The sequence below is a fragment of the Molothrus aeneus genome, chromosome 12 (assembly GCF_037042795.1).
Source record: "Molothrus aeneus isolate 106 chromosome 12, BPBGC_Maene_1.0, whole genome shotgun sequence".
NCBI lineage: Eukaryota > Metazoa > Chordata > Aves > Passeriformes > Icteridae > Molothrus > Molothrus aeneus.
Genome location: NC_089657.1, coordinates 18,154,454 through 18,173,270, shown reverse-complemented (window position 1 = coordinate 18,173,270; position 18,817 = coordinate 18,154,454). Strand labels below are relative to the sequence as shown.

Below are 18,817 nucleotides of genomic sequence, written 5' to 3'. Positions count from 1 at the left end.
GGGTTTGTTTGCAAAAATTCCCATGAAAATAAAAAATAAAAAGGAAAATATTTGGGGTACTGCCTTCAGCAATTTAGGAAAAGTACATTGGCAGCTACTGGTGTGGCTCTTTCAAAGCTTAAAGCATGAGGACATTGAGTTAAATTAATAAATGGATAATCAAGATCCATAAAAGAACAGGTTCCCTTCTTCCTCAAGATTTCATTAATGAGATAGGAAGATAAAAAAAAGTTAGGGAGACTCAGCAGCTCTGTGTACAATATAGAAAAACTCAGAATTGTTAGAAACTGAAATCAAAAGTATTTTGTAAAAATCAGATACTAAACCGAATCTAATGATCAGACACTGGAATGATAATTTAAATGTGAAAAAAAAATTAACTTTCTTCAGTCTTCCAGATAGTTCTTACCTCATCTTTGGAAGCATTAGATCTCAGGTACTGAAAGGTCCTCTCCATGAGGTGGAGATCAGATATTAACAAGCAAGTTTCAAAATACACATCAAATTATGGTAACTGCACAGGCAAATTTTTCTCCTGATTTTGAGTTTCTCATTGCAGGATCCTACATTTTGCACATTTGCAACATTTAAAATGTGAAAGCTGGCACACAAATACCTTCAGATCTAAGACTGGATAATTCAGGGCAAGAAAATCTTGAATAATTAAGGACAAGGACCCCGAAAGGGCACAAATCTATTTCACCTGAGAGCTGCCAGAACCACCTGGATTTATTTTGCTATTTCATAGCTGTTGGAAGGGAAAATGGGAATGCTTTGTGAGAAAGTGATGGATTTCAAGAACAGTAATGGAAAAGTTTGGAACATCTTGTTAACAGTGTAATAGGCACTTCCTCTGGAGTTAAACTTGATGTTAGTCTTAATATATTTAATATCCTGAAATATTAAATATTCATGATCTGTGTTAGTGCTGGTTGGAGAATGATGGGGTTATTTTATAACAGCTTTTAAGGCTTGGATTCTTTTTCCACCGTGCATTAGAATGCAGAGTAAAAAAGAGGAAAAGGGTGAACCAACCTCCTGAATATTTCACAGAGCACAAGAGTGTGCAGAGGACACACCTTCTCCATCTCACCTCTGGTTCCCCTGTCCTTTTTCTCCCCACTATCCTGTCCCACACACAGCTCCCTTTGAAAAAGTTTCAAAGGTGATAAAACTTTAAGCAGTTTTTTGCTTTGAATAAATGTATTTTTTCGTTGAAATTATCCAATCCAATTAAAGTTTGTCATAAATTTAACAGACTGTTATATCATTATCATAAAAAACCCAGAAATCAATTTTAAATGTTTCCTGGAAATGAGCATATAATCAATTCAATTTAGTGGGAAGGCTTATGGATGAGCTTAAATATGAATTTTAGAAATGGCATTAGATTTGAAATGGAAACTTCAGCTGAGAAATCTATTACATCATTTATATTTCAGAATTTATATTTAATCCATTTATAGCATCCCCAACACCTGAGTGCTGCCTTTGTTTTTAAACTGGGAATTTTGCTGCTCTGGGAAGACAGTGCCACAGCTCAGATTTCCAGAGATTAGGCTGGAAAAAGTGGCAAGTGGAAGAATATTGAATAAACAGTGCATTAAAAAAAATTAAAAATAGTAAGTGTATGCCCAGGGGGAAAACCTGCCCTGCAGAAACAGAGCTGGAAAAAGGAATTATCAATATTATATCATATTGATTATCAATATGATATTGAATTATCAATAGCAATATTGGCTAGGACAGATCCTTCCCGAGAGTCAGGGACTCTGTGGATGGGCAGGTTCATGGGTACCACAGGGTGTCCTGAGAAATGTGGGAATTCACCAGTCCTAAGGAATTCCTCAGGATTCTGGAAACAGAACAGCTGCTCATGGCAAACTGATTTAAATGCTGCAAGTGTACCATGAGTCTGCCTCTTACAGAACCCTGGGCTAAATGTTTTAAGCTTGAGACCTATAAAGCTGAATATTGGGCATGAAATCCCTTCCCTTTGCACCTCTGTTGCAAGGCTAGAAGTTATTTCTGCTTGTTGAAAAGTTTATTATCCCTTTCTTGTGCCCAAGACAGGCTGTTCTCTCCCAGGCTGACCTCATCAGAGAGGTGGTTATCCAAAATCACACTGAAATAAAATCAATTTATTCCACCTAGCTAAAGCTGAGGGTTTAGCCAAGCCATCAGAAAAAGAAAAAAAGAAAAGGTCAGACAGGTTATCCACCTCCAAAGCACAAGATCTGCTTCTGGGGAAATGGTATAAACTGAAAGAATGGAAGAACAATAAAATCCTAGAGGTAAACTCCAGAAATGTGAAATAAATCCTTTCTAAAGTCACTTCAGTTGTGTCCGAGCCCAGGGCTGCTCCCACTGCTCTGCCTGTGAGTGCCTCTGGGCCAGCCTCGCGTGCGTGCACACACCTGCAGCCACAGAGCGTTTCCCTGCCCCCTGGGGCAGATTAAACCATGCTAGAATAATTTCCATCCTCAGAGATTCCTTCTGATGGAGACAAAACCCAGTTCTGCTCAGTTTCATTTCTTCCTCTCAGCTGCAGCCCCTCAGGAAACTCCAAAGTGCTCGTGCACCTCCCTGAGCCCACGTCAAAGGCGTGAGGCCATTTATCTTGTCATTCCCTTGGATCACTTGGCTTCTCCAGATTCCTCTCTTTAGGATGTTTCCCCTGCCTCTAAACTATTCATTCTCATCCTCATGCCTCAGGTTTTAGCTTTATATTTTCAGATTCTGTGCTGCTTTAGTGTGTGGGTCTGGGTTCATATCAGGGGATGCTGAGCTCTGTGCACAGAGCAGGGACACAAAACAATTCCTGCTCCAGCTGGGCACCAAGGACAAATGATCCAAATCTCAGCCCAGGAGCACAAACACCGTGGGCTGGAGAGAGAAAAACAAGGATGGGGCTGCAGGGGCTAAAGCTGGAATGGGACAATGAACTGCAAGATGCAAATGGAACAGAACTGATCCCAGGGAGAGACCCCGTGCCTGGCTGTGCATTTTGGGGCCATTTTGGTCCACCTTGGGTTCATTTTGTGACCATTTTGGTTCTTCTTGGGTTCATTTTGGGGCCATTTTGGTTCATCTTGGGTTCATTTTGTGACCATTTTGGTCCACCTTGGGTTCATTTTGTGACCATTTTGGTTCTTCTTGGGTTCATTTTGGGGCCATTTTGGTTCATCTTGGGTTCATTTTGTGACCATTTTGGTTCTTCTTGGGTTCATTTTGGGGCCATTTTGGTTCACCTTGGGTTCATTTTGTGACCATTTTGGTTCATTTTGGGTGCAGCCCTGGCTGGGCTCTTGTGCTGCCCAGGGTGGATCCATTGAGGAGATGCTTTGAATAAATCCCTGCTTTATTTTAGCTCTGCCCAGCCTCTGTTCCAGGTCAGCCTTCCCAAGGCATCACTCCCTGCCCCTCTCAGGGTCTCTCAGCAGTGATTTTCCCTGCACTGATGAAGGTGGGGCTGCAGGAATCTCTCTGTGTGTGTGTGTGTGTGGAAATTCTTCTCATGCATGTGGAAATTTCTTGGGAAATGCAGCAGCAGCTTGAGTGGCACAGTTGGCAAACACACCCAGAATCAGCAACTGGGAATAGCCAAAATGTTGCTGTATCAAGGATGTGTGCAGTTGGCACAGCTGAAAAATTTCACTCTGGTGTTTTTTCAATTTCAAAACTCCACTACGTGTCAAATATTTCATTTATAAACAGAGGTCACTAAAACAGAGATAAAAATATCCTCACCCACAACCCAAACTACATAGGAAACAATTGAAAATCAGATATTTCAATGCAGCAATTTTGTTCCTGGTTTCCTTTGGTTCCAACATAAGAAACCAGTGAATTTTTTAGATCCTCCCTCCAGATCTGTGTCTCTTTTCCTCTCTTGGTGTAGCTGATTATTCCCAGATTCTACTCAGAGCTGTGGCTGACACCACTCCAGGAGCAGCTTCTCCCTCACCCCATGGCTCCCTGCTCCCAGGATTGAGTGGAATTCACTCAAAAAGTGCTAAATATTTTTATTTTTCCCCATAATATTCCCGTCCTGGTCCTTCTCTGAGTGCTTTCATTATTTCTGCTCTTGGTGTTCAATCTGTATTTTTAAATTCTCTTTTTATGTGCATTAAAACTCTCAGTGACTCTCTCGTGGGACTGAGAGTTTTGAATCCTGACAGTTTGGGGCAAAATCCAAATTTTGCAGAATTTTTGCACAGAAATCAACACAATCTGGTTTCTTTCCAATAAATCTCATTGCTAAATTAACAACAAGAAAACAAAACCACCCAGCCTCACCTAAGAGAATTAGAGAAAAAGCAAATAACGAAACCAAAAGGAACAAAAAACTGCAAACAACTCTTAATTACAATTAATTACAGATCTTCACACATGTGAAATTCTCCTGTTCTGGTGGAAATAAATATTTCAGGCTCACCTTTCCAGTGGATTTGGTGCCTTTCCAGATGCAGAAATAGCAAATAGTCCAAGCAGCCAGGAGGCACAGGGCGAGCTCCCAGCGCAGGTTCCCAATGTGCTCAATCCCATCGGAAATTGCCAGCACCCTCCGTCTTCCATGGGGAAAAAAGAGGGGGAAAAAATCAGAATATTGAGCAAAAACAGCACCACATGGGAAATACTGGGATAAAAGTGAATTATTTACAAAAAAAAAAATTAGAATATTGAGCTAAACAGAACTACATGAGAAATACTGGGATAGAAGTGAATTAATTACAAAAAAAAAATTAGAATATTGAGCTAAAACAGCACTACATGGGAAATACTGGGATAGAAGTGAATTATTACAAAAAAAATTAGAATATTGAGCTAAAACATCACTACATGGGAAATACTGGGATAGAAGTGAATTATTTACAAAAAAAAATTAGAATATTGAGCTAAAACAGCACTACATGGGAAATACTGGGATAGAAGTGAATTATTTACAAAAAAAAATTAGAATATTGAGCTAAACAGAACTACATGAGAAATACTGGGATAGAAGTGAATTAATTACAAAAAAAAATTAGAATATTGAACTAAACAGAACTACATGGGAAATACTGGGATAGAAGTGAATTATTACAAAAAAAATTAGAATATTGAGCTAAAACAGCACTACATGGGAAATACTGGGATAGAAGTGAATTATTACAAAAAAAATTAGAATATTGAGCTAAAATGGTGCTACATGTGAAATGCTGGGATAAAAAGCTAATTAATTGCAAAAAAAAAAAAAAATTAAGATATTGAGCTAAAACAGCACAACATGGGAAATACTGGGATAAAACTGAATTCACTACCAAAAAAAGATTATAATATTGAAGAAAACAACATTGTATATGGAATACTGGGATAAAACTGAATTAATTACGAAAAAATTAGAATATTGAGCTAAAATGGCTCTACATGTGAAATACTGGGATAAAAGTGAATTAATTAAAAAAAAGAGATTATAATATTGAAGAAAACAGCATTACATATGAAAAACCAGGATAAAACTGAATTAATTACAAAAAAATTAGAATATTGAGCTAAAACAGTGCTACATGTGAAATGCTGGGATAAAGCTGAATTCATTACAAAATAAAGATTATAATAGCGAAGAAAATAACATTGCATATGGAATACTGGGAAAAAACTGAATTAATTACAAAAACAAAAATAATATCGAGCAAAAACGGCTCTACATGGGAAATACTGGGATAAAAGTGAATTAATTACCAAAAAAATTGTAATATTGAGCTAAAACGGTGCTACGTGTGAAATGCTGGGATAAAAGTGAATTAATTACAAAAAAAGATGATAATAGAGAAGAAAACAACATTATATATGGAATACAGGGATAAAACTGAATTATTTACAAAAAATATTAATATTGCACTAAAACAGCACTACATGGGAAATACTGGGATTAAAGTGAATTAATTACAAAAAAATTCTAATATTGAGCTAAAATAGCACTACATGTGAAATGCTGGGATAAAACTGAATTAATTACAAAATAAAAGAGATTATAATATTGAAGAAAACAACATTGCATATGGAATACTGGGATAAAACTGAATTAATTACAAAAATACATTAGAATATTGAGGTAAAACGGCACTACATGTGAAATACTGGGATAAAATGAAATTAATTACAAAAAAAGAAGATTATAATATTGAAGAAAATGGCATTGCATATGAAAAACCAAGATAAAATTGAAATAATTACAAAATTTAGAATATTGAGGTAACACAGCACTATGTGTGAAATGCTGGGATAAAACTGAATTAATTACAAAAAAAAAAGATGATAACATTTGAGGAAAACCAGCATTACTTGTGAAACAATGGGTTAAAATTGAATTAATTTGATTAAATGACTCCTCTTTACTCACTACTGAAAATACCCTGTGCTACAGTAGAAAGAGAGATAAAAACAGAATATTCCAGGTATTTTGTATCTGGTTATAAATGAACAAATGTTTCACTTTTTCAAGTCAGTGACAAAATTTTAATTTTAGAACAACTTTTCTTTAAAGTCAAAGAAAAAGAAATTATTTTTATTAGTTACAACATATATGAGCTAAAAATAAAACGCTTCCTAAATAAATGGTTTTTCAATTTGATTTCTTTTCCTGAAAAACATTTCTAACCTTTATTTTTACCTGTTATCCTTAAATTTCATCAATTTCCTTTTGTAATTGGAACTATAACATTAAAATATTTCTTTTCTAAACCTCAACATTTTGAAGCAACTTCAAGCAACAAATGCGCACATAAAGACATTCACATAAAAGTTTTTTAACACTCAACCTGAAATAAACCATCCTGAGAAGAAACTTCTTTAAAAATCTATATTTCAAGTTAATAAATAAGTTATTAAATTAATAAAGTTATAAGTTAATAAATAAATATAAATTACAAATTATTACAACCTCAGACTTGTATTCCTCTCCCTCCACATTGTGAGTGAAAAGAAATTAATTGATTTCCACGGGTTTCAGTTGATTATATAATTAGTGTCTACATAGGAATACACATAATTTAATTACAATTTAATAGAAAGGTTAAGTATTAAATCAAACCAGGCAAACCACAGTTAAATATGTTAAAGACTTCTTCCTGTTGTATTTGGTTGAGTTATTGTCTGAGTCAATAAATTTAGGGATATAAAGTCTGATCCTGTAATTCCAGCTAATAAAATATAACAGTTAAATGATATAGAATATATTTATATGAAAAATATAATATTTATAGCAGATAGAAATATTTAAATGAAATAAAAGGAAATTTTAAAAGTGAAAAAAAAAAAGGAGGATTCTGTGAAGAGAAATTCCTGGAGTGACAGAGTGGGAGGCTGGAGATGCCAAGAGGGAAAATGGAAATATCAAAGCAGCGCCTGGGCAGGTTCCACACCTCCAGAGCTGCAAATGCTGCTCCTGATGGAGGCAGCCACTCATAAAATATGAGTTTCAAATTCCCTCTTTAGCTGGGGAATGACAGAATTAACAGGGTAAACAAAACCCACAATTAAACCCAAAATCACAGATTTTATCTCCATAATTCCCAATCAATAAAGACAGATCCTCCCACTCAAAAATGAAAGGGGCAGGAAGTCAACAGAAACTTTTTGAGAATTATTTGCTTAAATTAAAATTGCTGCCACCTCATCCACATCTCCTCCCCATCCAGGAACTGGTTTTACTCTGCAAATCTTTATTTTTTCAATCTTTATTCTTCAAATCTTTATTCTTTAAATCTTAATTCTTCTAAACTTTATTATTCAAATCTTGATGATTCAAATCTTTATGATTCGAATCTTGACCAGCTAATTTGGGAGAGAAGTGATCCAGCAAGGAGCACCCTCAGTTAGCCAAGACCTGCAAAGTGCCTGAAGTTCTCTCATCAAAATGCACCCAAATGAAGAGAGGTGGCTTTTAATGAGGGGTTATTTTAATCAAGAAGAGGAAGGACATAATTGATACCTGCACACAACATCACTGAGACATAATTACACCGAGAGGTGATGAAATACATCGTTAAAATTCAAATTCTTCTAAGCTTTTTGATAGAGGAAGGTAGAGTTTTACCTAGGATGGAGTCCACCCTCCTTACAAATCCTCATCAAATCCCAAATGAAGTCCTTGAATTCTTAGATCACTCAGAAGAAGAATTAATTGCAAGAGAACCAGGACAAAAATTGGCATAATATGATCAGAAAAGGAATAAATTATGTAGGGCAATAAATACTAAAAGGCCTTTTCAAGCAGTACATTTTTAAGATGGAATCTGAGAGAAAATATTTATGGTTGGGTCACAATAATAGTGAAATGGAAACATTTTTCATTTAGCTATATTTTCACTGTGAACTAATAATGAAAAAAACCCCTTATGTTTTAATCAAAACACGCTTTTTATGGCTATTTGGATTTATTTCTGTACACGTGAACATAAACATGAGTAAGGTTCCTTTCCCACAATGGGTGTGCAAGTCACTTCAATTCCTACACTGTTCTTCCCTATCTGCAAAACAACTTCATAAATAAATGTTCTCTCTCTCATGCTTGAAATATTTCACCCACCAAAAAATGCCTTTGCCTTATCATTTTTAATAAAGGCTTAAGGTGAAGATTGTTAAAAGCAATCAATTCCTGGGAGCAGAACGAGCTCAGAGTTTTCTGGATGCTCTCAAGTCCCAAAGAGCAGAGACATCTCCTTCACCCTGGCCAGATACTTTTGTAAAGTGTCACAATGGCAAATTAATGGGATCACCACAATTAATTATCCCCGCGGGTCCTATTGAAAACAGACGCGTGGTGCCAATCAAGGGGAGCTGTCAGCACCATAATGAGGAGTTAATTACCCCAAAGTGCTGTCAAGGCTTTGGATTTCCTTTGTTCCGGTTGGTGTTTCCCTCAGAAAGGGAGCAGCAACAAGTCCAGAAGTGATAATTAATCTGTAACATGGAATGTATGCAAAGAATGGATCCGAGGAGGGGAAATCCCTCACAGCTCTCCCTAAAGCCAGACCTAAATTCTGCTGCTGGAACCATCTCAACAGCAGCAGGGGATGAAGTTTTGATAGGAGGGAGAAATCAGAGCATTAAATTCTTCTCACAAAGCCTCAGTTCAGTCATATCTACCCCTATTCTTTTATTATTCGACTGAAATAATCAGAAAAGGGGAAGCATTTTGAAAATATATGGTTGCCCCCTGTGTCTGAGACATGAGGTTGATATTCAGGGGTCAGCAGTGCAGCTTCTACCTAAAACCTGCCATAAATCACTGAAAACAACAACAACAACAACAAAAAAAAGATTGTGTAGCTTCTTCCAGTCCTTCCTCCTCTTCTCTTACAGCAAGAGCCCTGCACTGCTTTGTTCTCCTCAACTCTTAATGCACAGAACACAGAAACAAGCAGTAAAATCAGCAATGTGCTCCCCTCTGATCTGAAGGAGCAAATGTTTGAAAAGTTCTGTAGTGAGTCTACAGCTCAGCTGCTTTGCATCACACTTGGGTGAAAAGAAAGAAATAATTTTATCCTAGATTTTTATTAATTTTTTTCTTTAATTTAGGATTTGTTGAAGCTGAGCATCTTTAAAACCCTCTTAAATCAAACGAGAAATAACAGATATTTCATTGCAATGTTTGGACTCTTTCTCACTAGAATTCACTGCTGCCACTTCTTTATTTGAAGAAATTATGATCAACAACATTTCTTGACAGATAAAAGCCCAAGAACCTGGGAGACCAGAGTAGCTTGGTACAAGCCAGTTCAAGCAGAATTTGCTGGCAACAACTTCAGGCTGCGTGAAACTTTTCTGTGAGAAAGATTTCTCCTGCACTGAAGACACAAATCATTCATTACTGTTGGATCTCATTGAAAACAGCAAGTGATGAGAGTTTGAAAGTATTTATTGTAGGTATTGAGCTTGTTTTGCTGTTGTAGCTGTTTGAGGGGGGTGTTGTTTTGTTGTGTGAAAATATTCAGCGCTTCAGCCCCTTGAACCCACCCAGAGCCTGGGAGAGAGGCCAAGGGATTGGTGGCACTTGAGCTTCTTGGGCAGAATATTGAGGGAAACACTCTCCACTGCCCTGGGGGGAGCCTGGAATCAAAGGTTAACTCAAACCAGGGCAAGGTTTTCATTCAGCTGTAGCAAATATTAATTCTCCCCAGCATATCTTGCTTGTAAGTAGAATATTAAACCCCAGGCAGAGTGGATTTGGGGTGTCTCACACTGTGCCTGAGGGTTTCATTGCCTCTGATCACACACATTTCAATTGGGTAAATGTTAGTGAAGGTTCTTACATTTCTTCCTGGAAATAAAACAGAATAAGTAGCAAAAGTTCCAGGAATCTAATGAATAAAAGATAAATTTGGGGGGAATAATAGGGCACATCTCCAAAGGGGGTTTGTCAGAAATGCTGAGGTCTGGTCACAAGGGTCTGTGCAGTTGGGCTGAACAAAATCATGACAAAATTATTACAGTGCAGATTAATTCCACTTAGACTAACAAATATTGTAAGCCTGGCTTAAATCTCACTTGAATGTAAATATAAATGTGGATTAAAAAGGAAATAAAAAAGGATAGTTAGGAACTATCTAAATAGTTAGAACTATATAAAGAAAAAATTCAGCATATTTTTATGCTACATAAAAGAATAAAATAATAAACCGAGGAAGAAATTAGACCTCATACAAGGACCTGGTGCTCCCCATTGCCAAGGGTTACCTCTGTTCCCTCACTTCACATCACTGCACGTGCAAAATTTACCCAAAATTTACCCAGATAAAATCCCACTGGGAGGTGATTTCAACAAGTACCTACTGAAAATGGGGCTAATTCGTTTGAGAAAGTACTAAAACACATTTCAATGAGTTTCAAGCCTGGCTTCAAACTCATCTGAATGTAAATATAAATGTGGATTAAAAAGGAAATAAAAATGGATAGTCAGGAGCTATCTAAATAGTTAGAACTATAAAAAGAAAATTTTCAGCATATTTTCACTACACATAAAATAATAAAAATAATAATCCCAGGAAGAAATTAGACCTCATACAAGGACCTGGTGCTCCCCATTGCCAAGGTTTACCTCTGTTCCCTCAATTCACATCACTGCACGTGCAAAATTTACACAAAATTTACCCAGTAAAATCCCACTGGGAGATGATTTCAACAAGAAATAACAAGATTGTTTTATCTACTGAAAATGGGACTAATTTGTTTGAGCAAGTACTAAAACACATTTCAATTTGGTGCATCAGTGCATGGAGAAGAAGGGCTCCTCTGCTGGAATTGCTGGAGAGGGGATGGTTATGAGATAACTGAAAGCAACCTTTCCACCCAAATTGGAAAACAAACCTTCTGAAAGCTGACACACTATTTATTGCCTATGGGAACACTGGATTTTCCTGGGAAAGAATGTCTTTAATAAAGTTGGAGGAGCTGGAACAGGCTCTTGGACAGCAAGAGGATTAACAGCTGCCAACACAGTGTTGAAAGGAATGTCCTGGGGTACTTCTTGAGTCATTTCATGATTTGGGAAGCTGAAGAACAGCTCCAATCTATTTGAGGAGGGTCCCTTCATGTTCCCACTTTCATTTGGAGCAGCTTCCAGGGCACTTGGCTTTAAAAAACCCAACAGCAAGCAGCAGCCAAAGAGAGGAGGGGTGCCCCGTCCATGGGGATGTGCCCAGCCAGGAGCTCAGGGGCAAAGCTCCCCCTTACCCTGGGCCAGCTCTGCCCTCAGAGCATCCTGAGGGCATAAAAACAACAAAACCATGCAGTGCCCCTCTACAGGACCCTTCTTATTTTATATTTATTTTCTATTTTATATATTTTATATATATTTTATATTTTGGTGCACTTTTATCCCTGCAGCTGTCAAACCCAGCCCATATTTACCTCGTGAACCTTGTCAATGAGCTCCTTCTTCAAAAATCATAACACCTCTGAGGGTGTGCAGATTTCTCACCAGTTTAGGGGGAAAAGATTGAGATCTTTTAGACACCCTTTATTCCTGTGTGAAAGTAAATCTAAGTTTCTATCTACAGATATTTCCTTAACTCACATCTTTCTCTCAATGCACTTTATGCACTTAATATTCATTTATTTCTGTGAAAATGTATTGCTTTGAATAATTCATGCCCAAATGCATTCAGGTATCCTTTGCAAATACAGAGTTTCTGACTCAGAAACTTGAGCAGATATTACTGAACTCTGAAAATTCAGTATTCCAATTCCAGGCACCAGAATCCTCTGTGGATCTTGAAGTGCCAGGAGCTTTCCCCTGCCAAAATACCTGTCAGGAAAGTGGAACATTTCCCTGTGGCTGTCTAATCTGAGCTAATTGCTGTCTGATTTAGAGAGGCAGATCCATGCATCCAGACTGCAGAACTCCAAGGTGGAAAAGAAATAGCTGAGAAGGAACAAGTTGTTTTGCAAGAACCAGAGAACATGAGATATTAAAGATTTGGGATATTCTCCACTGACTTATCTGCTTAGATGACAACTTTGGAAAATGATACCGATAAACTTAAAAAAATCTATGCTGAATGCGAAATATAAAACTGTGAAACCAAAAGGCTGGCAGCTTACTTTGTGAAATTCTTGGATTTTTTTTTTTAGTTAAGATAAATATGTTTTGTATAGATCAAGGTAAAAAAATATATCCTTCAATAAAAGGAATCTAAAAAGAGTGGTTTTAATTCTTCAGTCCATTCATTAGTGGATTTCATGTACTGGTTTGCAAGGTTTCTCTCCTGTGGTGTGGTTTGTTATCTTTTGACACTGAAAATGTAAAGAATGGTGCAGTCTTGTCTTAGAGAACAGGTATAGAACATTCTATGTCCTGGAAACATCAAAGCTGGGAAACATTTCTCAGCTTTAACACCTAAATCCTCTTCTGTACATTACAGGACTGTAAAAGATGATAACTGTCAGATTAGAGACTTTTGAGTTTCATTGCATAAACAAAAAGTAATAGCTGGAAGATCACATACCTCTGATGAGGGACTTGAGCAAAAATGTGTGGGAGAGCTCTCCCTTTTCCAGGAGGAGAGCACATATTTGAGCAGTGATAACCTTTATGAGCTTTGAGCCCAGAGAATGGTTTGGGTTGGGAGGGACCTCAAAAATCACCAAGTGCCACCCCTGCCATGGCAGGGACACCTCCCACTGTCCCAGGTGCTCCCAGCCCTGTCCAACCTGGCCTTGGGCACTGCCAGGGATCCAGGGGCAGCCCCAGCTGCTCTGGGCACCTGTGCCAGGGCCTGCCCACCCTCACAGGGAGGAATTCCCTCCCCATATCCCATCTGACCCCAATCTCTGTCAGTCTGGAGCTATTCCCACCTTTCCTGGCACGCCATGCCCTTGTCCAAAGTCTCTCTTGTTTCTAGTTCCATTTCTCTCCCAACACTATCTATTCTATTCTATAACATTTCTAAATCAACATTTCTTTTCTCAAAGTTTACACACAAGCACACACTATATAAACCTTCTATCAAATTTTAGACATTTTCTACAAATCCATTTCCCACATCTCTCCATCTTCCCTGCAGCCCCTCCAGGCCCTGCAAGGCCACAATTCAGTGAGCCCAAAGCTTCTCCTGTGCAGGTGAACACTCCCAGCTGTGCCAGCCTTTCCTCCCAGCAGAGCTGCTCCATCCTCTGCTCATCCTGGAGCCTCCCCAGGGCTTGACACCACACAGAGCACACCCTGAATCACTGTCAGAATTCAGAATTCAGCAGGACACCCCTCAGGCTGCACTAAATCGGTTCTGACCTTCCTTCCACCCAAATCCTACAGTGCAGGAGAGGAGGAGGAGCAGAGACACAGTGGGCACTGCCTGACCCTGCTCTGTCTTGCTGCCCTGAGGAGCTCAGTGATGGTGACAAGGGCAAGAGTGGCACAGTGACAGCATTAACACCCTACAGATGAGAAATATCTGACAGAGATAATGCCTTAAAAAGAAATTATTCCTTTTAGACTTTGTATCCCCCCATCTAGAGTCTGATATTTTGGAAACTAAACATGGGCTGGTTGTGCCAGGTGTTTTCCCAGGGCAGTGCTGTGGTAATCACTGAAACACCTCCAGAACAAGCACAGCTACAACTGTAAAATTAAATAAATCCCAGCGGATTTTTTGCACATTTAGTCACTAAAAGTGTTTAAAATCAAGAGAGAGAGTCTGGATGACAAAGTCTCCCTGCAAGTAAACATGGCTTTTCTGGAATATCCAGAATAAGAGCTCCAGGCTCTGTGTAGTGTCCAAACCTCTCTTTTGACAGTTTACTGGAAACTCTAAAATAGGAAATACACCCACAGGTTCCTAAAAGAGTTTAAAAAGGCCCTTGACAGATATTGCTGGATACCCACATGTGCTCCCCGACCATCAGCGCTCAAGGATTAGAAAGAAGAAGTTCAGCTTCTAGAAGATAATCCATGGGTTATAGATTGAGAGAAATTTATTGGAAATTCTTTGAAGTGTAAGAGTTCATTTCTGGAAATCCATGGAATTCCATACTTGGCTTGTTTCTCAAAGCAGCAGACAGACAATTCCCTATGGTCACATTAGCAAGAACCCCTCAGCTACAGCATTATTCTGAAATATTTACTTCTTCCAGCAGATCCAGTGTGAATGACACATAACAGAATGAATCCTTCCTGGCTGAGCCACACTTGCTGCTATCCAGCTCCTTCTCCTTAAATTCCTGCCAGGGTTGAACATTGTTCCATTCATTACCCATTTCTACACACCTCCAGTTTAAAACTGAAATTAGGCTTTCCTCTGCAGAATTTTTGAGCATTCACATTCTCTGAACAAATCCCTTTGCCCAGGATTCTGCTCCTGGGAAGCTGAGGAGCCTCAGAGAAAAGGAAAACAATCCTGATCTCATTTGCTTCTCCTGTGTTGTGCTCACATGTGGAATGTGTTTGGAGATTGTTCACCCACAGGTGATTGTTCCATTGCATTCTGCTGGGAGTTGTTTTCACTCTTTGGCCAATCAGGGCCAAGCTGTGTCAGGACTCTGGAGAGTCAGGAGTTTTCATTGTTATCTTTTAGCATTCTGTAAGTATCCTTGCTGTATTCTTTAGTCTCGTTAATTTAGTATTCTTTATTATAGTATAATAAAATAATAAATTAGCCTTCTAAGAACATAGAGTCAGATTCGTCATTCCTGACTTCATTGGGACATTTCCCAGCAAATACAATAAATTTTCTCTGAAATTTCTACTACAGCTTACAAAATATGAAAAGAATGACACATTTCTTGTGTCAGCCCCTGGCTCATTAAGGCCAGCACAGGCTGACTGTATAAATAATAATATCATGTATAATTGTGTATATATATGTATAATAATAATAATAATAATAATGTACAAATATATTATTTTTTTCATTTTTACATGTGTGTATCTCTCACACTGAGACAGTGAGAGATAAACACAGAACATCCCATTCCTGACCTATTTTCCTCACCCTTCTTTCACTGAAGCCATGGCAACTTCTCCTTAACCAACCCCAAGGGTTTAATCCTGTTAAATCACTTTTTGTGCTGCTCCACTCACCTCTGCTCTACAGTCTCTTTGCTCAATGTATCCAATGACTCCTTCAGGCTTTTTTTTTTTTGTAATTTTCCCTCTTCTCCTCTCTGAAGAAGTCATCCAGCAACAAAAATCTCCCTTTTTATTCACCTTGAGTGGTGTAAATTAGCTCAGCACACAGCAGCAGCTGTGAACTGAAAGCACCCAGAAGAAATCAAGTCAAGCTGATGCCTCCCAGAATTTGTGTGGAGCCTTTTAGAAAACCTGTACAGTTGTACTCAGCTTTTCACTATTAATTAAATGTTCATCAAATGAGAACTACTGAGCACAAAATATTGAGTACTGCATGATCTTGTTAAACAGACCTTCACTGTGAGTTTTTGGCTACAAATTCATGTAACAAATGAATGGTGATAAGCTCTTATCTCTTCCTCACAGAACAGGCCAAAAAAAAACCATTACCCGACTGGCAAAAAAATTTTTAAAATTGAAAAAATTCCTCTGTCAACATATTTCTTATCTCACTAGCCTTAAACTCTAGTCACAAAAAAACCCCTAAGATGTGAAAAGGAGCAGGGGCACAAGGAATAAAAAATAACTTAAAACCCAAAAGGGAAAAAAAGCTGCAAATGAACATGATTTTTTTGGGCAGGTCTCAATGGTTTGTCCACATTTGCAGCTGCTGGGTCTTCATAAAATATCACTGCTGTGGCACTCCCAAATTACAGATTATTGATTAAATCCAGATTCATTCTACTGGATCAATTTTTCATGTATGAACTAACACCTATGGACACCAGCTATGGAATAATTAAAGAAGAGCTGTTGAAGGGATCTGGGGGGGATTTCAGTGATTTCCTTTGCCCCCAGAGGACAGCAGTGCCCATAGTGATGCTTGAAGACCTGCACTGATTGGTGTCCTGGAGCATTTCCAGGAATTCCAGGGCAATATTTAATGAACTTCCTCAGAAAGTCCTCCTGACACAGCAAAGCAATTTTGCTGCCATATGAGAATATAGTGCAAAGCAGTGAAATAATAATAATAATAATAATAATAATAATAATAATAATAATAATAATAATAATAATAATAATAATAATAATAATAATAATAATGTTTTGTTTTGTTTCTTCCAGCCTGTGCTCATTATAATTTTTGCACAGTAAAAACACCTCTCCTTTGAGCATTTAATTTGATTTAAAATCGCAAGCAACCACCCTTTCTGTTAACATCCTGAATCTACAAAGCCATATTTGGGAAATACTCTTGAAAAGTGTCTAAATATTTGATTTTTCTCATGATGATATTTTTCCAAGAGCCAAAAGTAGACAGAGGCTTGATGAATTGCATGGAAATCTGTCCTTTACATGGTATCCATGCTGAGATAGCAAAAAACCAGAGGAATGTGACTCCTGTTAAATGATGTTTTCAGTTACTTGTGCATCTCTAAAATCCCTCTCAGCAGAGCCCTTCCCATTCCCAATTCCAAGGCAGGGAATAAACGTACTGGACACATTCCTGAACAGTTGGAAATAAAAGTCTCTTCTTTACTTGAATATTTAAGGGATTACAGAGATATGAAAAATATGCCTTGGAAGAGCTCCATGTGGTTTGTTGGCACTTCCAGTCCTGAACATCTCTGTTCTGTGGTCAACCAGTCAAGAAAATAATTCCTGGAGTGGGCAACTTTGTCAAACATGGATGGGACTTTTCAGCTTGTCCTGTGGGGAGCTACTGGAGGGGACAAATTTGTTTCAAACAGCAAATGGCACCAGCAGTATCCTACTTTCAGTTTTTCAAATTTAAAAGTTTATCTAGACAGTTCCTAATTTCAGTTCTAGACACTTCCTACTTTGAGTTTTCCAGATTTAAATGTTTGTGTAGACACTTCCTACTTTCACTTTTCTAGATTTAAAAGTTTGTGTAGACACTTCCTACTTTCAGTTTTCTAGAAGATTTAAAAGTTTCTGTAGATATTTGTAGGAGGCTGTACATAATAAAGAAGAAGTATCCTACTTTCAGTTTTTCAAATTTAAAAGTTTATCTAGACAGTTCCTAATTACAGTTCTAGATACTTCCTACTTTGAGTTTTCCAGATTTAAATGTTTGTGTAGACGCTTCCTACTTTCACTTTTCAAAATATTAAAAGTTTGTGTAGACACTTCCTATTGTATAGAAGGTTTTAAAGTTTGTGTAGACACTTCTTACTTTCAGTTTTCCAAATTTTAAAATTTTGTGCAGACCCTTCCTACTTTCAGTTTTCTAGAAGATTTAAAAGTTTGTGTAGACACTTCCTATTGTCTGTTTTCTAGAAGATTTTAAAGTTTGTGTGGATACTTCCTACTTTCAGTTTTCCAAATTTTAAAAGTTTGTGTAGACACTTTCTACTTTCAGTTTTCCAGAAGATTTAAAAGTTTCTGTAGATATTTGTAGGAGGCTGTATGTAATAAAGAAGAATATACATAATAAAGAAGTATCCTACTTTCAGTTTTTCAAATTTAAAAGTTTATCTAGACAGTTCCTAATTTCAATTCTAGAGACTTCCTACTTTCAGTTTTCAAAATTTAAATGTTTGTGTAAACACTTCCTACTTTCAGTTTTCTAGAAGATTTAAAAGTTTTTGTAGCTATTTGTAGGAGGCTGTACATAATAACTCAGGAAAAAGGGGATGAGTTGGTTTTATAATTGCATAAAACCAGATATAGCTGAAGGGAGACCTTTCAATGGAAGAGCTTTAATAAAAAACTAATTTAAATTTTTTAAAAAATAAAAATATTTAATTAATTAAATTTCTAAAAATAACTAACAAAAAATAATTAAAAACCCCCCACAAAAAACCAGCAACCCAACAAGTTATGAGAAACCAATGAACCCCTGGCAAAGGCAGAAGAAACACTCCTGGTTATTTTGGCTCGTGCTGCTCTGGGCTGGTTTGGCCAAGCCCATCATGGCACCACTGAGGTTTTGCTGTTTTAGACCTTTCACTTTATATTAATTTCATCCCTTAATATTAATTTCTTTCCCTTCAACAGCAAGAAGTGCATATATAGATGTGCAAGTCTGAACACATATTCCTATCTTAACCCCAATAGTGAAAATGCCCTTATTGCTTACAAATAAAACAGATTTACCATTTTTCAGCAAAATTGGATATCTAAGCCAGCAGCTTCTAAAGATCATAATTTTAAACACCTCACTCAGTTTCTGTGCATGTTTACCAACCATTAGTAGCAATAATAGCATTTTTAGAACTTTAACAATTGTGCAATTAAGGAATA

The 18,817-nt window shown here is 37.4% G+C and overlaps 1 protein-coding gene across 1 annotated transcript in view; it reads right to left on the bottom strand.

The window, feature by feature from the left end:
- The window catches only part of SLC6A11 (solute carrier family 6 member 11), a 107,601-nt gene that overhangs the window by 77,192 nt on the left and 11,592 nt on the right, over positions 1–18,817 (bottom strand). The window contains exon 6 of the mRNA XM_066557857.1: positions 4,439–4,571. Within this exon, the coding sequence (XP_066413954.1) occupies positions 4,439–4,571 (133 nt within the window). The remainder of the gene's footprint in view (positions 1–4,438; positions 4,572–18,817) is intronic.